The sequence below is a fragment of the Pinus tabuliformis genome, chromosome 1_1, assembly GCF_031772625.1.
Source record: "Pinus tabuliformis cultivar Carrire ecotype Pingquan chromosome 1_1, CPIR1, whole genome shotgun sequence".
NCBI lineage: Eukaryota > Viridiplantae > Streptophyta > Pinopsida > Pinales > Pinaceae > Pinus > Pinus tabuliformis.
The window spans coordinates 696519294-696544953 of record NC_142297.1 but is presented as its reverse complement, the minus strand read 5'-3'; the positions used below and the strand labels follow the sequence as shown (position 1 = coordinate 696544953).

The 25660-nt window shown below is 35.0% G+C and overlaps 1 protein-coding gene across 1 annotated transcript in view; it reads right to left on the bottom strand.

Moving 5' to 3' along the window:
- LOC149215366 (uncharacterized) overlaps positions 1 to 25065 on the bottom strand; it is a 30475-nt gene extending 5410 nt beyond the window's left edge. Inside the window, exon 1 of the mRNA XM_089389704.1 lies at positions 24929 to 25065. Within this exon, the coding sequence (XP_089245830.1) occupies positions 24929 to 25065 (137 nt within the window). The remainder of the gene's footprint in view (positions 1 to 24928) is intronic.
- Positions 25066 to 25660: the final 595 nt, after the last annotated feature.

Sequence of the window (25660 nt, the reverse complement as noted above, 5' to 3'; positions counted from 1 at the left end):
CTCCTTAGGTTATACAGCTTCTTCCATAGGAACAATTTATTCACTAGGGGGGGTTAGACTAATAGAAAGTCCCTAACGTGTTCAACAATTCCTTTGCTATAACTTCTCCTAAAACATTTAGTAATAATAAATACGATAGACACAATTTTATTGTGGCTTTTTCCTTTTGATCAAACTTGGCTCAATATTTTGTCGACATCCGTGTAGGTGTAGCACCCAAAACCACATCAATCCACTGATCTTTGTCCACCAATAGATCTTCCATAGCTCAAAACTCTGGTTATTGAATTTCTTGATCGCTATGTTTGAATTACTTGGCATTTCTTTTTAGCATAAGAATCAATTCGACAGATCTCCTACCGTAACATTGTCTACCATAGGCCCGAGAAAAACCCATTAGTCACAAAAACACCCCCTTGGAGCCAAAGTTGCTTTGATACCAATTGCTAGAAATAAAAACAATATGAGCGAAATAATGATAAAATTCACATACATAAGAACAATACACATAAATCATGCACATCGTGAATTACTTGGAAAAACTCAATTGGGAGAAAACCAACATATTAATAGGTTTATTATTATCTTATGGCTTAAAAGCACTCATGTGTTAACTTGAAAAAAGCTAAGATGAACAACCTCCCAGCTCAACCAAGTAATCCCTCCACTCAACCCGGGCACATTATAATAGAGACTCCTCAAGCCTTTTAAAGGATTTATCACATGTAATCCATGGGATCTAATTCCATAGGCCACAAAAATCGCATATTCGAAACAATCACTATGGACCTAAGAGTTTTGACTCTTTCACCGATTCAAGTTTACCCTAATAATTATTATGAGATAATTCTTTCGATTAAGGGGAAGGACTTATTTTGCTTGAATATTAACTTGATAATAAATTTAAATCCATTATTCTTCCATTAAATTTAAAACATGTTACTCTTCTATTGTCATTTTGTTATGACCAAATTCTATTAAAGAGAATCCTTATCATGGTTGGAAGTGATTTATCCTTAAAACTTAACATCTTATAAATTTTACTATTAATTCTTAGTTTCATATTAAGAAATATGTCATGTAACTATATTTCAAATTTAGAAAGTATTTTTATGAGTTATGTGGCTCCTCTTACATCTGTTGTTGAGAAGAGGAGATTGTTAACCATGAATAAAACATCGGTGGCTACTAGATTAAAGTTTTCAGAAATTGATATACTTTATAAACCAAAAATGGGTGGCTATATTAAAGCATCTAAATATTGATATACTTATACTGATATTTCTACATGTAGCATATTTGATTAGACATTCCAAGGTGTCGATCAATATGATAAAGAGGAACATGGGGGCAATGAGCAACCTTGACATATCCTACTTATTGCCTTATAAAAATTTGAAAGGTTCCACATTTTCCATACTTACCAAGAGGTAGTTGAGATGCATCATCAATTCATTCTATAATCTAGTTAAAACTAAAGGGTTGAAGATTCATTTTGGAGGAAGGATAATTTTCTTTGTCGTTAGACTTTGCTAAGTAGAATTTAGGTTTTATTCATCTTTTGAATAGGTATGGTTTCTTAGTTATGTATTTCTTCGTGGAAAATAATGAGGATATCCATTATTTAACTTCCTACATGTACTATAAAACTAATTGAATTCTATACCAATAATCTTATATCAATTTATCATTCTTTAATATTTTGGTTTTCATTCCCTTATCTATGGTTCACTTTCTAATCCACGTGTATTAGTGATATGGGTGGCTAGATTAAAGCATCTAAATATTGATATACTTATACTGATATTTCTACATGTAGCATATTTTGATTGGACATTCCAAGATGCCAATCAATATGATAAAAAGGAACATGGGGCAATGAGCAACCTTGACATATCCTACTTATTCCCTTATAAAAAATTGAAGGTTCCCCATTTTCCATACTTACCGAGAGGTAGTTGAGATGCATCATCAATTCATTCTATCATCTAGTTAAAACTAAAGGGTTAAAGAGCAACCTTGACATATCCTACTTATTTCCTTATAAAAAATTGAAGGTTCCCCATTTTCCATACTTACCAAGAGGTAGTTGAGATGCATCATCAATTCATTCTATCCTCTAGTTAAAACTAAAGGGTTAAAGAGTCTTTTTGGAGGAAGGATAATTTGCTTTGTCGTTAGACTTTGCTAAGTAAATTTTAGGTTTTAGGAAGGATAATTTGCTTTGTCGTTAGACTTTGCTAAGTAAATTTTAGGTTTTATTCGTCTTTTGAATAGGTATGGTTTTTAATGATGTATTTCTTCGTGGAAAATAATGAGGATATCCATTATTTAACTTCCTACATGTACTTTAAAAATAATTGAATTCTATACCAATAATTTTATATCAATTTATCATTCTTTAATATTTTGGTTTCCATTTCCTTGTCTATGGTTCACTTTCTAATCCACGTGTATTAGTGATGTATGTGTTTATTAACCTATTTAGATTTTTTAATAATCTTATATCAATTTTATCGTGGAGTTGTCTTTAGTGCGACTTTTTGGAAGCTTTTACAGTAGGTTTTTCCGGCCTAATTTCTCTAAAATCCTACAGGAATTTATTGAAATCGCAAGCTTGATGGGTAATCTTGTTCAATCGAAGTGCCCTTAGGTAGGTTTTTCCGGTCTGATTTCTCTAAAAAAATTTAATAATCTTATATCAATTTTATCATGGAGTTGTCTTTAGTGCGACTTTTTGGAAGCTTTTACGATAGGTTTTTCCGGTCTAATTTCTCTAAAATCCGAGGAATTTATTGAAATCGCAAGCTTGATGGGTAATCTTGTTCAATCGAAGTGCCCTTAGGTAGGTTTTTCCGCTCTAATTTCTCTAAAATCTCACAGAAATTTATTGAAATCGCAAGCTTGATGTGTAATCTTGTTCAATCGAAGTGCCCTTAGGGGTTTTCCATGGTGCTGAATCCATATATACAGTAAAAAAAACTAGTTTAAATAACACAAATCAAAATTTCACCTCAAACTTTTCCACCAGAAAGTAAAAAAAAAACGTGACTCCATTTATCATTCTTTAATATTTTGATTTTCATTCCCTTGTCTATGGTTCACTTTCTAATCTAGTGTATTAGTGACATATATGTTGAATTGAGGCTTTTGTGATCCATATTAAGTTTATGAGAGATTTTTCGACGTAAATCACAATATATTTCATTTGTCGACGCTTTTCGAACCAGCTAGTGTGGTTCATCGTCAGGACAAGTTGAATGAGCAGATTAGGCTTTTCATGTTAAATAGATAGAGCAGAAACTCCAACAGCTGAATTCCTTGACCAGGTAACAGCGATATAGATAACGGCTAAATTTGGTATGATATATATGATATTAACCTATTTAAATTTTTTAAATCCTATTTTTGCTTCTTATCACTGCTTACTATATTTTGCAAATGCTTAATTACATACCTATCTAGAGCTTAAAGAACACATAGCATGATTGAATTTTTTCTTCTTATCCTTACTATATTTTGCAAATGCTTAACCATATACATATCTAGAGCTTAAAGAACAATACAAAGTGATTGAAATATGTAAGAATTGATTTTACTATATACATATCTTGAGCTTAAAGAACACACAACATGATTGAAATATGTATTATACGTATGTTATTAACCTACTTAAATTTTTTAAATCTTATTTTTGCTTCTTATCGCTCCTTACTATATTTGCAAATACTTAATTATATACATATCTAGACCTTAAAAACACATAGCATATTGAATTTTTGCTTCTTATTGCTCCTTACTATATTTTGCAAAATGGTTAATTATATACATATCTAGAGCCTAAAAAACAACACAGCATGATTGAAATATGTATGAATTGATTTGACTATATACCTATCTAGAGCTTAAAGAACACGAATTGAAATAATATACATATCTAGAGCCTAAAGAACAACACAGCATGATTGAAATATGTATGAATTGATTTGACTATATACATATCTAGAGCTTAAAGAACACGCAGCATGATTGGAATATGTATGAATTGATTAAAGAACAACACAGCATGATTGAAATATGTATGAATTGATTTGACTATATACATATGTAGAGCTTAAAGAACAAGCAGCATGATTGGAATATGTATGAATTGATTTGACTGATAAAACTTTAATGAACACGCAGCATGATTGGAATATGTATGAATTGATTTGACTGATAAAACTTTAATGGACAGTTCAATCTAATTAGAGCATGATTGGAATATGTATGAATTGGAATATGTTCAATCTAATTAGAGATTGATAAAACTTTAATGGACAGTTCAATCTAATTAGAGATTGATCACGACGTGAATTCACATATTATTCAGGATTCAGCGATTGAACCCGACGTGAATCGAATACGCAACCTTCTGATCTAGAGTCAGACGCGCTACCATTGCGCCACCGATCCTTAAAGATTTAACATAACTTCAATATTTGTTAATGTACTTTCAAATGAGTTTGACACTTTCCATGGTTGTTAATAATGAAGATGGAGACTGCTCCTCCTCCTGGGTGAACTAAAAGCTCATGTAAACCCATGTGATCGTGGATGAGTTTTGTTAGCAATAAATTGATGACTAATGCAAGCTATGTAAACCAAACAAAATTTCTCCAAACAATCAATAACGCATATCATTGACAGAGAGTGTTATTCGCCGTAATTTAAAGGATGGAGATGCGGGGTATCGAACCCCGTGCCTCTCGCATGCAAAGCCATTTTCTAACTGGTTTTCTAACTCTCCTCCAGCCATTTTTGGTAGATTCAATTGTACGTGAACCTGCGAAGACGATGGAAGGACATGTAATGCAAATGCCAGGCTGAGTAGAAACGACAAGAATCATAATTTACAATAAAATAAATAACAAGCAATTTTCTTGTGAGGTGCATAAAGTGGGGATGAAAAAAAAAAAAAAAACATTTCAAAACCTGTGAAATAATGTGCTTCCCCGGAGCCGGAGGTATTGAGCGGCCGGGTATGATATTGAAACCAATTAACTAGTACCTATTATTTGTTTTTTAATGGAGGAGTTTTTGGTTTTTTATTTTTTTTAATGGAGGAGCTTTTTGTTTTTGTTTTGTTTTTTAGGATTGGAATTAGACTTGAAGTGAATTTTTGATTTGTATTATTTTAAATTGGTTTTAACTGTATGTATGAATTCAACAATCTGAAACCCCTAAGGTATCTTGATTATGCACGTGATTTATTGAAAAAAAAAGGTATAACGTGATTAATATATAGGTTGATTAGAGTTACATTTTATTTTGTATGATTAATTAAAAATAGTCTTAATAGAACCGTTTTTTTTTCAAATAAATATAAAAATATAAGCCTATATTTATATACTATATCATTTGTTATTTGAGAATTTGTAATTAAGAGATATAAGATGTGATATCTCAAATTTCCATTTTTCCTTTACATGAAATTATAAATGTTATTTTTATTTGGTTTTGTTAGGTCACAATTTTTCATGGATTTTTTAAAATCTAATTATAAAATCTCTAAAAATAATTAACTTTTGTAGTGTTTAAGTAATTTTTTTTAAAGTAAAAATAGATTCAAAATCATGAAAAACTGTGAAACTCATAGAATACAAGATCTTAATAGCTTTCCATTTATTTAATTGAAATTTTCATTAATTTCTCTATAAAATGGTAACCCCTTTAAACTACTATTTTTTATTTAATCTGATTGCAGCCGTCAATTTACAAGTAACCCTAGCCTAATAGAAAATTTTCAGTTATTTAATTGGAATTTTCATTAATTTCTAAATAAAATTGTAACCTCGTTAAACTATTATTTTTTATTTGATCTGATTGCAGTCGTCGATCCACAAGTAACCCTAGCCTAACAGAAAATAAAAGCACATATAAGAGTAGCAGCAACTTGGTTCAATTATGCCCTGTGACGGCGAAAATTTTCATCTGCAAAATTCATATCCTGTGACGGCGAAAATTTTGAATAGCCATCCTTACAGTATCACATACAAGATCACAAAAGTTCTACAAGATCACAAAAGTTCTTCAAATTAATGACTGCAACAATTTTGTAATAACAATTATGTAATAAGGATGACACCGCTGTTTTTAAATTATTGATTAATGATTTTCATGATTATTGATTTTCATCCACCGAGAGTAGCTCAGTCGATAAAATTTTGTCTAGCGAGAAAATTTTGTCTAGCGGAGATAGCTCAGTTGGGAGAGCGTCAGACTGAAGATCTGAAGGTCGCGTGTTCGATCCACACTCACGGCATCGTAGGTTAGCTCAGTTGGGAGAGCGTCAGACTGAAGATCTGAAGGTCGCGTGTTCGATCCACACTCACCGCATCGTAGGTCCGAACGTGAGTATATATCGTTATAACATACTAGCTTTTATTTCCGCGAACATATTAAAAAGTTCCTTAATTTGTAAATTATTTACTTTTACCAATTGGGAATAGCACAGTTGGGAATTATTTACTTTTACCAATTGGGAATAGCACAGTTGGGAGAGGGCGTGGGCACAATTTTCCTAGCGAAATGTCGCCAAAAATTTTGGATAAATTTTAAATCTGATTTTAAGAGTTTTTAAATATATATGTATGTACTGGTAAAAATGAATCAAGCTCCTTGGGACACTTTTATTTTAAATGATGCCGAAAGTTTTTATTGTTTTCGGGGCTAGAATGGACACTTTTGTTTTAAATGATGCCAATTTTTTTTATTGTTTTCGGGGCTAAAACGTTAGAGTCGCACCGCAGACCTGAGAATCTAGGGTCACCCCTTCGCAGCTTTTATAAGTGATTACAGTTCTGGATTTGTAAGTGAATACGGTTTTGGGTGATCTTTATTAACGAGAGAAGGGAAATTGTTATTGATTTGGAATATTGGAAATTAAATTAATAGTAAAAGTTAATGTAAAGTTTTATTATATTAAATATTATGCCATAATTTTGGCAAATTTATATATATTAAACCTGTTTCAACACTAATAAATAAACCTGTTTCAACACTAATAAATAGAAAATTCATTAATTATATAAAAAGAGGAAAAAAAATATGTTGATTAAGATATGTTAAGTATTGATAAATTCTAAGTGAAGTAAAAAAATCATAAGTTAATTGAAATTATCAAGAATATATGGAAATATTAATAGTGCTTGGAATGAGTGCATTCACATATATTAATCACATACAAAAAAATATACAAATCAAGGATATGCCACAATACTAGTAAATTCAAAGTGAAGTAGGAAAACCATTAACTACTTATAATAAAAATAAGTATACTGACCAAGATATACACAATATTGGTAAATTTCAAGTAAAGTAGAATAACCATAACTTAATTGAAACTAGAGGACATGCAAAATATCATTAGTGCTTGGAATGACTAGATTCAATAGAGGTTTGACAACTGAGTTATGATAAGTTTTCTCACTGTTTAAGAATATAAGGGGATTTACATGATATTTGTTTTTAAGAATATAAGGGGATTTACATGATATTTGTTTTCAAAAGTTTAAGGAAAAAAATAATGGTAGTTATCGCATACCTCTAAAGACATCTTCTTTACATGCTATTTGTTTTCAAACATCTAAGGAAAAAAATAATGGCGGTTGTCACATATCTCTAAAGACATATTCAACAATTAACTTAGACTTCAGTGTTTAAATGTCACATAAAAAATTAAAAATTAATCTAATTTTTAATGCTACATACCACATGCGAAAATTTAGATTTTCCTGTTACAATACTTGAGTTAACATACATTGAGTCTATGTGTTTTACAATGAAGACCTTGTAACTTAAGCATAGCATATTACCTGATGGTCAATCTCTTCTTTTAAATATCAAGCCATAGTTTGTGTACTTCACATAAACTCAAGCTATGGTTTAGGATTATGGTGAGTGTATCATTAAACCATGTTTAATGCACCTTGGTATTGCTGACGCGCTGGTACTTGAACCCTCTAGATGATGTATATGGTCCGTCCACTTGGCGATTTCCACTCTAGGATCTGTCATCGGTCGACGACTCACCGAATCTGCGGTCAATGGGTGGTGTTGATTTTCTGGAGAGGTTAGAGAGAAACTAACCCACCCCTCTCTGGTTGTCTGGTCTCATTCGCATGCCTATCAGTTCAGTTTATTTCTCATTGATAACAATGAGGGTTTCATGCCCTAGGAGATGCCCCATTCAAACCTCTATCGTGGCATTCCACAGCCCGAGGTCCTTCAAGCAAAGCGGAATTTTCAGAGTTGTCTAGCAAGCTCTTTGAGACCATCTAATCAAGTGTTTTATTCAGCGTTTTTATGTGACTTTGTATTTTATCTGTTTCTATTTAGATTTAAACCTTCTGTTACAGTCGTTACAGTTGCAGGAGTGTACACTTCTTAGCTTCGTCTTCAACAATTTACACCGCTACTTGAAACCCTTACACAGGTATCCGATTCCACCTGGTTGACTAGGGTTTTTGTCATTTCCATTTCATTATTTTCTTCTCCTAAGCTTATTGCTCATTATGGAGTTTTACGTTCTCAGGTTCATGTTCATGGTGGGGTTTCTTCCTGGGCGAATTATATATACCAAGTGGGTGCTCCTTTTTTCTTACTGTTCGCCTGATATTTGTCTTTCAATCTTCATAATTTATACACAGGTTGGTGTTTTAATTCACTCTCGGCATTGTGATACAAGTAATCTCTTCAGGTCTAGGCCTTGTCCTTTTTCGCTCGGATTGAATGTTAGGAAATTGACCAACGTCTTTACGTTTGGTTTCAAGTGTGGTCTAATTCACATTTTCTAGTTTATGTAGAGAACCCTACATTTTTTGAAAACTCTAACAGGTTTAGAGTAGTTTTCTGTTATCAACTTTATAGTTCCATAATTTAGAAGGGATAAGGGAGACAAAGAATTCAAAACTATCATGGAATCGTCAGTACTCATAAATGTGGCAGACATCAGTTCATTTATGGGCTTAGTTGGGTACTACCATCGTTTTATAGAAGGACTTTCACGAATTTCGTATCCTATCACCTCTCTACATAAGAAGGAAAGAACATTCAAATGGATTGCGAAGTGCCAGCATAGTTTTGAAGAATTAAAGCACAGGTTAACTTCAGCTCCGGTGCTAAAAATTGTTGAACCAAGAAAAGAATCGGTAGTTTGTACGGGAGTTATAATGAAATATGATAGAGTGGTGGCTTATGAATCTCCCAAAATGAGGGAGCTTGAACTGTGGTGGTACATGCTCTCAGAATGTGGCGACATTACTTGTTGGGAAAGAAATTTTTACTTATAACATATCATAAAAACCTAATTTAAATTCTTGACAAGAAATATGGATTGTGTTTTTAAGTGAATTTGATTTTGACATAAAACATTTAAAAGGCAAGGAAAATCGTGTAGGGGATGCACTGAGTAGGAAGTTGCAATATATTTATGAGATAAAGTATAGTCAAGTTGAGCCTAGGTTTTCATAACAAATTAAGGAGGTAGCAAATTGAGACGCGGAATATAAATTATTATGGCAATAGAACAAGAAAGACCATGGTGTTGGGAATCATATTACTTTGGTATTAACAATGAAAATTTGTTAACATTTAAAAGAAGAATCTATGTGCCAAACCAATTAGAAATTAAGCGATTATTATTAGATGAATTCCACCCAAACCCTTATGTCGCACATCCTGGATATCAAAAACTATTTTTTGTTGTTAATAGAAACTATTTATGGCCAAGAATGCGGAAGGTTATTGTAGAATATCTAGCTAAATGTTTAGAGTGTCAACAAGTAAAAGCATAACACCATTACCCATCTAGTCTGCTCCACCCCTTACCCATACCCAAAGGGAAGTGGGAAACGATCATAATAGACTTTGTAATAGGACTACCAAAGACTCAAAAACACAATGACTCAATTATGGTGGTAGCAGACAAATTGAGCAAAGTAACTCACTTCATCCCTCTTAAATCTACGTACAATGTTGTAAAAATTGCAAATATATTTATGAAGAAAATATTCCGGCTCCATGGAATACCTAAGCCTATAGTATCTGACAGGGATGAAAATTTTACGTTTGCCTTTTGGAAAGGCATTTTCTCAGGGTTAGGGATTCAAATTCAATTCAGTACAACTTATCACCCACAAATGGGAAAACAGAGTGGATAAATGAAGTGTTCGAAGACATGTTTTGTATATTTTTTCAATGCAACAATGAGGTAAATGGGAAGAGTACCTCCACTTAGTGGAATTCACATATAACAATAATTACCATGAATCAATGAAAATGATTCCTTTTGAAGTGTTATATGGAAGGATGCGTAAAACTCTGATTATTTGGAATAGCCCAGAAAATATACTCATGTTTGGGCCAGACATGCTAATAGAAATGGAACAAGTTGTGAGGAAGGTAAAGCAGAATTTGAGAGCAACACAAGACCGACATAAAGTATATGTTGATAGGAAATGAACATTCAAAGAATTTCAAATAGGAGATCATGTTTATGTAAATGTCAAGCCCAAAAGAAGTACTTTGAGATGGACTAATTGCACCAAGTTAAGCCCTCAATATTGTGAATATTTCTAGATAATGGGAAGAGTAGGGCTTGTAACATGTATGCTCACATTACCAAGTTATATGCGAGTGCATAACATATTTCACATATTTTTACTTATATATATATATGATCCCAGCCATATTATAAATTGGAAGGAAGTGCAGGTAAAAGTATGTTAGTTGTTATAATACACATGTTAATCTAGAAATCAAACTTACTTAAAAAAAAAAAATTAAGACTGTGTCCTACTGGACTGTAGGTAGAACCAAGCGAAGAGTTCCTGGTAGAACCATTGTGTATCCTATATCGGAAATAAGTAACGTTGCGGAAGCAAGCTATCATCCAAGTTAAAGTGCAGTGGCAACACTTTAGCCTGGAGGAGGCTACTTGGGAAGATGAAAATGTGATGCAGCAAGCATATCTTCCTTTGTTTCATGGACAGGAATAAACACTGAGGACGTTGTTTCAAACCAAGAGGGGAAGATGTAACACCTCCAGTTAACATTATCATTTGTTGGTAATTTTTGTTTATATTTTTACCATAGGTAAACTTGATAATTGGAAAAACTTATTTATATAAATTTTGGAAAACACATATGATGAGGTGAATGTTCTTATGTATATTTTCGAATAATAATAATTTTCACAAGGATGGAACTCTCGAAGGAGATCATGATTGGTAAGAAACCTAACTTCCAAGTAGTTATGACAATTATGAGTTTGGTCCTCATTTTGGAGATAAAAATCCCAGTGAATGGAAAGGAGTTTTTTCTTGGTTCTTTTCTTCTGATCTGAAAGAGGAAGGAAAAAGGAAATTGGAGAAGACTCAAATGGGACAAGAAAGTAACTTGGAGCTACTCTAGGTGTATAACTCTTGAGATGGCTTGAACTAATGGATTTATTCACCTTATAGAAAAAAAATTGGAGCTTTCATATTGGACTCGGGTGGTTTTGATATGAATGCTTGACTCAAGAAAATCTGTCATGGAATCATGGAAGTTTAGGGGATCGGGGGGGAGATTCAGACATAATTGTCGGTCTCATTGGTAGGGAGGAGAGCATATCCTGGTAGAGTTACCAGACTCCATAGGCATTGGTAAGATATAAGTACATCCTTACATTATTGTTATTCAAATGAATTCTTACCTGTGTGAATTTTGAACTATGAATGGTAAACTGGTGTGAGTAATCTTTACATATTCAAGTTGGAAAGAGTTCAGTGTTTGTTGTGTTTTGCTTCATAATTAATCACTCAAAAATAGATACTCTCATTGTTGAATAGACATAGTAAACCTTAATAAAAATAAAACAAAGGAACTATGTCTAAAAGGATCAAACAGTTAAAATGGGATAAGGTTAGTCTACTCCGGGAGGAAACGAGAGTAGAGCAAACCAATCTCTAAATTATGGAACCCTCATGGGCCAGGAGGTGGTCCTGGAAGGACCTCGACCTGCAACCTGAGGCAGTGGACAAGATAACCAGTCACATGAAAATTAAATGTTGTAGGAACAAAGTAAACAATTCTACAAACAAGGAAAAGCAATTGCTATCATTCACTATGTTAAATCACGGAAAGGAACTGAACATATAGAAATTGGAAGTATACATGTTTAGAAAAACTAAAAATAGTAATAATTAATAAATTTCTGAAGAAATAATGTAGCGAAAATAGAAAAATTCCTTAACAGAACAAGTTTAATATGCCAAACTTGTTCATACTTTAGAGGAGTCATAAACGTCAGTCTCAAAAATTGCCCAAACACAGAACCCATAAGTATACTAACAACAGGCTTAACGTCATTCATAAAGCAAGACTTTACTGTATGAAAACCTTATCTTGGAACAAAATTTTACATAATGAAAACAAATTCCATAATTATCGAGAAAAGCTAAGAGCCAAGGGCTATGATTTCGTATTTAGACCAAAACTCGATACACCCTGAAACAATTCAGTTATGGTGAAGGAGCCATGATAAATAAACACTAAACCCCTATTCCAGTGCTCGGTTGAGGCACCACCCGAAATTTGGGTTGGGAATCGTAGAAGGTAAACCCAATAAAAACTTGTATAGACCACTGTAATGTGCCATGTTGAGCCAGAGGAAAAGAGAACCTGGACAAAAGTGGTACCTGGTTATTAATCTCAATAATCGAGCTTTTAATTGGTCTCAATGCACATGGATAAAGCCAAGGGAATACCTGCAACATAAAGGAAGAACCCTTGTCAACTTAAATTTCGATTTATCTGTTTTAAAAAACAAAAACACAAGAAAGGGTATGGTAGCATCGAGCAACCTGTATGAGGGGCCACGATGAATTAAACTAGAGCCAGGATTTATAGACACCAGACCAGATTTTAGTGGGAAAAACCCACCACCAAAATGTGTTGCATAAATTAGCAATTCATAGTCGCATTTTACCTCTGAGGTTGAAGCAACAAACTGACAATATACTCAATCTCCTTGAAACACTTATTTTCAATCGTATTCCTGTGTAAACCAACCAGAAGTTAGCTATAGAAACAATAAATAATCATGAGAATGAATTCAGTACCTCACATAAATAATCTGAGTAACTACAAGGTAATTTGTTGACGCTTATCTGAGTTTCTATTTATTTATCCCCCCATCGAGCTTGTTGCACACCTAGAGTAATTTTTATGGGAAAATAGACAATACATGAATGTTCTTCCCATAGGCTACCTGATCATAACCAAACTTAGCCACTATTAAATTTTTGAGCATCCAGGCTCTAGACAAGCTCCACTAGCCAACCAACTCTAGAGTCTTTACTGCTCAAATATTTTCGACCTATCTTTCGCTTTCTTTTTCCATATTACTCTCCTCTTGCCTCAGGTTCCCAAACATTAAGGGTGTTTTGAGGTCTAAAATTGGCCTCCTAAGGAAACTATAAAATATTACTGGAAATAGTAAAATAAGATTAAACTACATCATCAAATTTTAGAGGGAAAAGGGAAAAAATTACTTTTTGTTTTCATCTCTTATTTTCAACTTATCTCCTTGTGGGTTTACTCAAATTTCGAGCGAAAAGACTCGTTGGATGAATAATTTGATTCCTCATCCAAGGAGTGCCCATGTTGCATACTTTCTATGGACCTTGCTACACGAAAAAATAGAAATACATGAAAAATGTGATTGCAATCATGTTTCTTTCATGTATTTCTCATTTTTCATGTAGCAAGGTCCATCAGAAGTATGCAACATGGGTACTCGTTAGATGAGGAATTAAATTTTGCATCCAATGAGTACTCCCACTTGAAATTTAAGTAAAACCTTAGGGAGATAAGTTTAAAATATGAGTTGAACAAGTAATTTTACTATTTTATTATTTTTTAATCTTTTTACTTTTTACTCCAAAAATGGTGAATCATCCCCCATGGTTGATATCATCATCTTGAATCCTGTTGGTTCTTATAAATTTTATTTTAGCTATACATTTTTCTTAGGAGGCCCATTTTAGACCTCAAAGTTTGCCTAATAACCCTTTTGGCCTTCTTTTGGAAGTTTTTTCTTCTTTCTAATGGAGGAGCTTGGATAGGCAACTACCTCACCATAATTGTTCAACTACCTAGGTGTGAGCTTTCTCTAGCATTGCTTCTCAATCACGGTCCACACACAAACATTATGAAAATAAAATAAAATCAAAACATATATTCATATATGTCTACTTATAGTTTTATTCTTATCAACCCACAATTAAAACAACATTCTTTTAACCTCAATATTTATGAGGTTACTAGGGGATATTACATCTTCCTCCCCTTGAGTGAAACACCTTCCCGGTGTTTCTAAATATTAAAAATAGGTTGGGGTAAGCTTCTTTCATGAGTTTTTCATCCTCCGAGGTAGCCTCCTCTGTGCTAAAGTGCCTCAATTTCACCTTAACCTCGGTGATAACCTGCTTCTGAAACATTACTTCTCTCTTATTTAGGGTGCATAGGAGTTCGACCAGAAACTCTCTGTCCAACTCGAACTATACCCACAACCATTAAGTCATTGTTAGTCTCTATTGCTAACATTTTTATAATACATGTATATTTATATGCATTTTATAAATAATTACCTATATATCCTTCCAATTAATGATATGTCTAGGATCATAAATAATTTTTTTAATAATGAAACATGAAATACATTATGAAGCTCTATGTGGCAAAGCAAAGTTATTTGATAAGCCACCAACCTAACTTGGGCTAAGATTTGGAAAGGACCATAGAATCGAGGAGCCAACTTAGCACAACCTTCCCACCGCAAGGTACTCTTCTTAGGTTTTACTTTCACATACAAGTGGTCTCTTACTTGAAATTCCAAGTAGTTTTTCTTTTTATCAGAATACATTTTATGTCTATCTTGGGAAGCTCTCAAATTCATCCTTACTCTCTTCACTTCTTCCATTCCTTTCAACATATCATGTCCTAACATCAATTTTTCCTCTAGATCACTCCATTTAATAGGTATTCTACACCTACGTCCATATAACACTTCAAATGGACTCATTTTTAGGGAGGTGTGTTAGCTATTATTGTACGCCAACTCCACCAAGTGGATATAATCTTCCCACTTAGTTGCTTGCTACATTACGCACATTCTTAACATGTCTTTGAGTACTTGATTTACTCACTCAATTTTTCCATTTGTTTGAGGGTGATATGCAGTACTTAATTGTATTTGATTACCCAGTACAACAAACAGAGCTCTCCAAAATGAAAATGTTTAAACTTGACATCTCTATCAGATATTATCACTTTTAGTATTCTGTGCAAGCTGAAAATTTATTTCATAAGTGTAACACCCTCCTCCCAGGTCTACCCAAGTAACCAGCCCACTGAGGTAAACATACAATGAGAGGTCACTATGATATGATTCGACCTCCTAAACTACATTAAGGAAGCAGAACCAATGGAAACACACCATACAAACCTTCTTCATCAGCATTAGGACCCTCAGGAACCATCCCAAAATTTATGCCAACCAGCCCTTGGGTCCCATTGAGATTTTGGACCACTTAACCCCGAGACACTCCCATCCTATAGACCTTCTAGCATCTAAGAGGCTCTAGACGCTCTCATGACAAGGCATGCTAGCATCCAGGGACTATTTTACTCAGTGATGTGCCCACATCCCCCAGATTTGAGCCACTTTTTCAAGCCTAGAACCCAAGTCACCGCCTAGAATTTAATGACACCTTTAGAATAGTAAGATAATAGGGAAGTGACAATACAAATACAATTACTTGAACAAGACCTTGATTGGAACCTACTAGCCATGACAGGCATTTCATCAAACATATCATGAATATGTAATCTGCAAGTGTAAATAACAGATCTGGGCTTAGGGGCCTCATACTTAGCTGAGAATTGCTAAGAGGCATTGATATGTCAACACATTAGCTTCCATTTCATCCATTATGTCATAGGTACATTGTTCATTCATTTACACGTAAAAACATTATGAGATCCATACATATCTACTATCATAAAACATATACGTAACCAACATAATAACAACATAAATACTAAGGAAATCACGGCCATATAATTCACATATAAACTAGTGTCATACTCATAGAAATATAAGGAGAAATGACCTCATAATGATGATGAAAAATCGAAACTTGGGATGAGACCTCCATGTTTCACTCGACCATAGAATGGTTGAGCCAAATCTTTTTCATTCATTCACGCCTGTGTCATATTCGAAGCATGAATGTGGGATCTCATATAACACATCAATCTAGAACCATCTAGGGCTTCTAAAGGCAAACCACCTCAACCCATCAAACAGTGATTCCACCTCATGGCCGGACACACAAAACCATTATCAGATTGGACTCTATCTAAGCCTTCCAGGGCTCTAGAGCGTTTGTTCCATCCAAGGCTCTAGGACTAGTAACTCAACCTACAACTTATACCGGGCTCTAGAGCATTTATCCAACCAAGACTCTAAGACTAGTAACTCAACCTACCAAGTGCTCCAAAGCGTTTGTCCAACTAAGGCTCCAGGACTAGTAACTCAACCCAAGTCAATACAGGGCTCCAAAGCGTTTGTCCAAACAAGGCTCCAGGAACTAGTAACTCAACCCAAGCTAAGGAAACATGAAAACTAACCCAAAAAAAACAAGGAAATACATCCACAATCACCATGGCTATCCAGAAAATGGAAAGGTTAGGCAAATCCAATGTCAATCCTGACCATCCTCCATGCTACTGACAAATCATGACCAAAAAACCACATGCATATGCCATGCATGCCAAAACTAGTAAGGAAAACATACATCAACTCAATACCTGCAAGAAAAACCCGTTGTGGCTGCTGACCCTGATGTCCTCTTACGCTTTTCTGATTTTCCTTTTCCTTCTTGCTCCAAAAATCCAAGTATTCCACACTCTGCAAGAGTGCTCCAAGAAACTCTAAGTATCCAAGAATGAGAGAGAGAGAGAGAATAATGAGAGAGCTCCAAAACAGAACTGACAAAGTTCTATGTATTGGTCCTTAGAATTTTTTTTATGAATGAGACCTCTATTTTCTTAATTTTCCATTATTGTTCTTCATTTTCCTCCTCACATGAAACTTGTGACCTTTCACCTCCCTTTTCTCTTAATTTCCATTATTTTCATAAATAAATGTGCCAAAAATGTCATTTTGTGTTTCCAAAGCCTTAGCAATTGACTTTGCCAATTTTCGTAGCCATTAATAACCAAATGAACACCCACACTAGGATGCCTTGCCCAACATTTAGCTTGGAATAAGTGTCTCATCAAAAGTGGTTATTATTTTCCCTTTCTTAACTTTTATTACATGGAATTTTCACCAGGGATGTTACAGAACCCTCCCCCTTGGGGGAACACTATCCTCGGTGTTTAATAATACCTATAACCACAACACTGCCGTAAGAAAAGCATACTACTGATGGAGCATTATAATTTAGCTCGATGCAATATTTACAATGATAAACCTGTTGAGAAGTAAACTAACATGAAAACATAACAAGCATAACATCATAATGAAATGAAACCCATAACTCTTATTGGAGATTTATAACATATCTCATGGTGATATTTACATCCATATACATATGTACATATACCAGAACATCATCAAAATACATACTCAAACATATCCCAAGACATATACCAAAACACCATACTAAAACTGTTTTGCCTCAACTGGAAAACAATGAAGGATACATAACCCGCATCTAATATGTCATCTCCCATGTTTCTTCATCGGACCCAAAGTGCTTCCATTGCACCTTAACCTGCTCGATTGCTTGGTTCTGGAGCATGAACACATTTTTCTACAATATACACTGAGGCTCTGATAGGAATTGTACATCTGGTTCCACCTGCAATACAAACTAGTCAACCACATGATCAACATCTTTAACATACTTCTTAAAAATGACACACAGAAAACATAATGGAATTTCATTGTCGGAGGCAGTGCAAGTCGATAGGCTACTGGCCCAATCTTCTCAATAATAACGAAGGGTCCACAAAACTGTGGTGCCCGCTTGCCACATGATCCGATCTGTAAGGAGCTCTTCTTCGGTTTGATGCACAAGTACATCTATTCCCCAACTTGGGACTCGTTGAACAAATTGTTCTGATCTGCACAGCTCTTCTACATATCCTGTGTTACCTTTAGATTATTCTCGATTACTTTCGTTTCATGTTCCATGTCCGCCAACATGTTTGGTCCAATCAACACCCTATTAACTAGATCACTCAAATTGATAGGAGTATTGCAACTCCACCCAAACAATGCCTCAAATGGACTCATCCTCAAAGATTCTTGATATCCATTGTTGTAAGTGAACTCTACCAATGGAAGACACTCTTCTCATTTTTTTTTGCTGATGCATCACATACATCCTCAACATGTATTCCAATATATTGTTGAACCTCTCTTTCTATTCATTTGTTTGCAGATGATAAGTTGTACTGAAAATCAACTTTGTGACTATACCTGCAAACAACTCCTTCCAAAGCTTGGAAGTGAACTTTGCATCCCTGTCTAACACGATCTTCTTTAGAAAACCATGTAGTCTGACCACATCTCTAATGAATACCTATGCTACATCACTAGCTGAGAATGTAGACTTCACTAGAATGAAGTTCACAACCTTTGTCAACCTGTTCACAATAACCATGATAGAGTCATTTATCTCACTATACTCAGAAAACATGTGATGAAGTCCATGGAAATGACTTCCTATCCTTGCAAATGTTATTGATGAGGTAGAACTTGATGTGGTACCACTTGACATTTGTAGGATTGTTTTGGGAAGACCATACTTATATGACAGGAAAACCATCTTTCATCGCCATGAGAACAAGTATTGATTGTTTAAAGATGGGATTGAGTACATTGTTAGAGCACATAGCAACAAGTTGAATTTATCTCTTGTGAATGTAGGAAAAATGAAGAGGTTTGTAAATGCTAGTCAAAATTTTACATTGTTGATGATTAAACATAAAGATGTTGATGAATTTGAAGCCTTACAAGAATGTGATGCAACATTAAAATCAAATTTAGTTGAAGTTGCTAATACATATGATAAGATGTTTGAGGAATCTAATGTGTTGCCTCTTTAAAGAGGAAAGAAACATGAAGTTTATTTGCAGTAGGATGACTAACTTTTGAACATTGGTTTGAACAAGATGTCAGTGTTAGAGAAAGAAGGAATCAAGAAGCAGATGCAAGAGCTACTTGAAAAAGGGAACATTAGTTCTAATATGACTTCTTGTGGGTCTCCTAATGTTTTCTCTTTGAGGAAGAATGATGCATGGTGATGGTATTCACATATGGTGAATAGTCGAGCCAAAAACAAGGCTGAACATGATCAACATCAGATTGGCCATAGCTTTCAAGTTGGAGATGAAGTAAGGCTTTGCATCAGCAAAGAAAAAATTTGATTTGAAAATAACTTCAAATTGGGTAAGCCTCTTTTAATTGAAGACATAGGAGAGAATGTTCATATTTCTTTAACATAAGTTTTCTCTTATCAATATCTTGAAGAATTGCAATAAGATCCTATCCTTGATAGAGAAACAGGAACTCCAGGAAGAAGGAATGGGAAAACCCTTCATATGTGGTTCAAAGATACAAAACCGGGGAAAACCAAATGGATTGAAAAGGGAAGGGTGAGGGAATTGTACACACATTTGTTTGTTGACTGAAAAATAGTCTTTTGGAGGTCCAAAAGCTTCTAGTTGGGAGGAGTGATCGAGAGGATCAGTAAAGTGCTCACAATTCAAAGTGTTCAAAAGAGCTCGAAACTTATACCAGTGCATAGATATCGATGACTTGAATCCAACGCAAATTGAATCGTTAAAAACCGATATTGTATGTTCCCGATATCATGTTCTAATTAAATTCCCAAACAAGTAAAAAATTGTAGGTGATAGGATGATTGTACTTTTTTGGGCCATTGATAGGTTGCCATTTGGCTGCTTTTTATTGGTAAAAAAACATTTGAATCTTATTGGTTTGAATTATTTTATTACTTTTATATGGTTGACTCTGATTTTTGGGCTCCAGTGGTTGGAAGCCACATGGGCAAATGAATGACTACCACATGGCTTCCTAGTGTCATTATAAAAAAAATTATGGGCGAATAGGCCTCCGGGGGAGTCGAACGCAAGACCTCCCACCAAGTAGTAAATAACCTTACCACTAGAGCGTGCATTGTTCCTTGTTCACAATGGTTCAAAAATGATATATAAGTTTGATGTTGTGCACATATGGGGGAAGGGACCAAGGCTAAGCCCTAGCCCCCAACCACACTACACACCACAGAACCATGGTGGAGGGAACCAAAGGCTCGCGGCTTAGCCCCAACCCCAAGCCACTGTCATCACCCACAAAAATATGCCACAGAACCACAGATCAAACCTCGATGCTAACATGTAAATAAGGGCGGAGCTATAAGGGCCTAGTCCATGGTCTCATCCACAACATGTAACACATGGTAGATCGGAGAAAGGTGCTCGTGCTAAGGGTGCTAAGGTAAGAGCCCATCCCATGGTTTTAATACCAAACATGACCACATGCGCAGTCTTTGGGGGGTTGTTACAACAAGCACAGAGTTTAGGGACCAACCCCGGTCCCATGGCGCCATAGAACCTCACGCCACCACCACAACCACTTAGCATGAAATCTGGGTTATGTGTGAGATTTTTGGCCCTAGTCCTGGTTCTATGGTAAGAAATTCTCCTCAGTTCCAGTTCTTTTGGGGTCGTCCAATAAGGGCGGGTGATTGGCCCTAGCTCTGGGCACGTGCCCCATATGACCATAATTTTCAGAAAATGGGGGTTATTGGGAATTTAATCTGTCCAACAATTTGCGCCATCGAGTGTGATTGTAGGCTGAAATTGTGTGCTAGTTCTGGGTTTGAGGCAAATTGTAGAATGGTTAGCTGTGGAAAATTGGAAAAAAATGGAAGAAGCATAACTTTGTCATTTTTTGGCCAAATAAGGTGCAGAAAGAGCCCAGATGGGGGTTTTTGATAGTTCTGGAGCCATTGGAGACATAATTTTTACATTTTGAGTATTTTAAATATATTTAAACACAAATTTTAGAATTTAATGAAAGACGCCCAACATTGGAACCTATACCACGAGATGTCGCCTAGAAGAGGGGTGAAATCCTTTATCATTTTTGTATTATGTGTTTTTGATATGGTCTATTGTCTTTGTTTTATGTTGTTAACTAAGTTTAAAAACCCATAATTTTATGTGTTTTGTGCCTACAATACATAAAAAATTTACTTACAATTTTACCATCACCTTCAAGTTTGCATTATAGATCAATTTTTAATGATGTATTTCTTCATGGAAAATAATGAGGGCATTGATTATTTAGCTTCCTACATGTACTTTAAAAACAGTTAAATTCTATACCCATAATAATATATCAATTTATAATTCTCTAATATTTTGGTTTTCATTCCCTAGTCTATGGTTCACTTTCTAATCCACATGTATTAGTGACATATATGTCATTAACATATTTAGATATTTTTAGTTCTTGTTTTTGCATTCTTATCACTCATTACTATATTTTGCAAATGCATAGTTATGTACATATCTATATCCATCCCTATTGAAGTTTTCCCTTTACTTTACTTCCCATGTATAGTTATATAAATATCTTCCCTCTTCATTGAATGAATCACTTTCATTGTTGAAACAATATTTCCTTTTATAAGTTGTTTGCGATAATCATCTTTTAGTCATTGTCTTTCAATGCCGCTTTCTTGGCTTTGTTGGTTTAGAGTAACCAAGTTGTATAGTTTAAACAATTTTCTTAGAAACTGAAGGATGGTGAACTACCAAGGTCCCCTTCCTATACTTATCCTACATCAATGTCATAAGAGCTCAAATGCTCTTTCTACCTAGATTTTGAGTAATTTTTGGTATTCAAGTTTGTATTCTCTAATTTATAGTCCACTTCCTCATACACACATATAACTTACACTAATGTTTTTTAGCACATTTAAATTTTTAAGTTGTCATTGTATATTGTTATGAATTATACTATATTTTGCAAAGACACCATCTCTATATATATCTACATGAAAAATCTTTCATTTGTGTCGTGCACTTCAATCCTCACATGTTATCTAATTAGCTTTCTTCACTTAATTTAATAAATTGGTTTTCTCTTTCATTATCAAAACATTTCTTCCACTAATTGACTATTTTTTATGATAGTAGCCTTTTAGTCATGATTTTCTATTGATACCTTTTTGGTTTCCCTGGTTTAATGTGACCAACCCATATAGGTTACTCGATTTACTAAAATATCAAAGGATATCATGCAACCAATGTATCAAAATCGTAGCACTAGCTTTGATAAATAGACTAATAGCTTTAGACACTCTTTCTACCTAACATCATTTGCCATCGAGAAGTATTTTTCATGTCTAGCACTCATGTTGAGACTAAGTATTTGAGGTAAATACTCAATCCTACTAACCTAATAAAAACTATAACACCTTTTGCAGAACTTAGAGGTAGAAAACAATATTTTCATTTGTTCCTTGGGTCCTAAAGATATAAGTTCTATATGAAGAAAGGGCTTTGCTAGTCCTATGGAAATAAGGTTTTTTATCAAAATTCCTATTAACATTTATGTAGACACCATCCAAAACAGTTATTATTTAAAAAATAAAATAAAAATATAAAGTCTAAAATAATTAAGTGTCCTAGAATTCTTGTGATATAGGAAAAAGCACAGTCTAACAATATATATATTCCAATAAAATTTTGGGTGATATTATGATTTTTTGTTATTTAAAATACATTTTTGAATGCATAAATAAATTCATCATACTAAAAAATATATTGGGCGCTTGGATTGTGCAAATTATACAACTCAAACAAATGATTCCAACAATTCTTGAGCAAAATTGACTAGAAAATGACAAAAACATTGAATAGTTAGATCACACATATTGGGCATAGTCAACGTATTAGACCATTTTTTAAAGTTGAAATTCGACGATACAATTTTGATTTTAGTTGAAATTAGTGATTTTTTGTTGTTTAAAAGGCACAATCTAACTATTATATGTTTTTGTATCTTTAAAGGAAATCTGAGAATACAATTTGGAGCTAGATTGTGAATTTTTATTACCTAAAATATATTTTTGAATGTGTAATACTCAAAATATGCAAATTACAGAACTCAACTAAACACAAGCAACAAAATCCATGTAACAAACTCACCACAGACTAACAAATGCATCTTATGACTCCCCTATTGTTGACAGTGTTGGACCCGCCAACATGTCAAGGGATCTCCCCAGTAAGAAGTACCAATTAGACCTCAAACCATTTGGTGTAGGAGTCCTAGCAGTGGGTCGTATGATATCACCTTGACTGCAGTTTTGCACAGAGGCAAGTAAGATGTCTGTGTTGGTAGCAAGGGTGTGATAGCTGCGGGAAGTCAAGGAAGGTGCATGAACCGTTCTAACACACGAAAAGTGGGGTGAGTGCGCCCCTTGGAAACCTGTGGTAGCACGTGGCTTGGAAGGGAATACACGAGCAAAGATGCATCACAAACTAGAAAGAAAGTTAGCTAACAATCCAAAGTGATGGTTAAACCAATCATCACATTTCAGTAAGATTCATACATGATTATACAGAATAGTCCATACATGCATGCACAAGAAAACAAATACACATACCATTTAGAGTAAACAATATAGTTGGAATACAATAAAACATATGCATGAAACGTGTTGCCTCTGTTATATTAAGAAGTGTAAGTTCCGGTCATACAATACGTCCATGACCAACCATTAGTTCCACTGCCGCCTCCTCCTCCAAAGGGATATAGTAGCTCTATGTAGTGGAGAAGCCAAGGCTCATTACAATATTGTCCAAGCTTTCTCTAAGATACTCCTATTGGAAGCTTGGCTGACCAAAAGCCTTTACAATGAGTTATGAGGGACTATTTATAGCAAAGGGTGGGGTGACCCTTGACATTATCCTTTGTGATTTTTCATCTATCCTCACGACTCTTCAACTACTCTATGACTGTTACATTCAACTATCGACACTTGAACTTCCACTCTACAAGACATTAAATTACAATGCACATGTGCCCATGTGAGACAAAATGGCTTAAGCAAGCCATGCAAAACATCACTAACACTCGGTCCATTGTAGTGAGACCAACTCTTCAACATCCTCATGATGGTCAACGATGGTGAACTGATGCCAAGCTTGGTTGTCCATGATGGTGTCTGTGCGCTCAATGGTGACATCTTTCTAAAGTGAACTCTTTCCTCTGTTTCATCCAGGTACACTAATATGGCTCCTCCATCCAACTCATCTGATAGTATGCGCATGGTCGTCATGGGTGTGACTGGACTGGCAACATGTTGATGCATAGTGTATGCGCTGATCTATAAGCATGTGTTGGTGGTTGTGCGCATCAACTTGTCAAAATACATGTTCAACTCTAGTTGGACTTGCTTCTTGTATTTGCCTCAGTGAGTGTGCCAAATGGGTATGATCACATGCACGCGCATAATGACATGCATGTTTTTAAATTCCCTTGAATGAGATCAACAACATACTCACCTTATTTGTTTCATGCCAGCTGCTGGGATGGATCTATAACTTGTACGGGTGCGGTTTCATCAGTCTGTGCATGTTGCACCCCCTGTTGTACCTGTTCCTACTGCAACTCATTCTCTCGTTTGTGCAACTTTTGTTCTTCCATGAGTTGTCGCTTCAACACATGCAACTCCTCCTCTGTTTCTCTCTCTGCCTTAGCACGATATTTGTGTCACGTCGTCACCTCATAGCCTCAATCTCAAAAGCTTCTTTTGTCATGATTGGATCTACTTTGAACTTGTAGCTTTGCTTCGCCTCTATGCTGTCAACAGCCTTCCTCTTGCACTCGCTGCATGCAGGTGTGTTGCCTTCTGTTGCCATTGATGGTGCTTCTCGTTATGATGTTTCTACCATCTTATCTTAATGTCCATGTCTATGAAAAACTTGATGTCTTCATGGGTAGGCAATCTCATAGACACTTGCTTGGTTGCAAACACCGTTTTTCTCTCAACGATGTCCTTTGACTCTGCTCTCCTGAAGGCCGTTGTACTTGTGTTGCTGAGAGATAAATGAACACCTATGATGCCTGGAGACATAGAAACACTCATGGCAAGAAATATGTTAGTCAAAAACAAAAGCAAACTTGAGGACTGACTTGCAACATATCAGTGTGATTGATTGTGAAGGTTGCGCAATTTCCATCGAGAGGTCGGGAGGCTAACTGCCAAAACTGTGCAAGGCACAGTCTAGGCTGTCATGAGGCTGGCTGACTATTGGAATTGTGCAATGCACAACCCAGCTTGGCCTGCTGAGGACTCTAAGTTGTCATGAGGTTGACTAATTGCTAGAACTACGCAATGCACAGTCCAGCCTGGCCTGCTAGGGATTGAAACTACACAATGCGCAATTTCAGTCAGCAGTGACATGCACCTAGCAAACTACATTACATAGTTTTTGGGGCCAGCAGGACACTGCC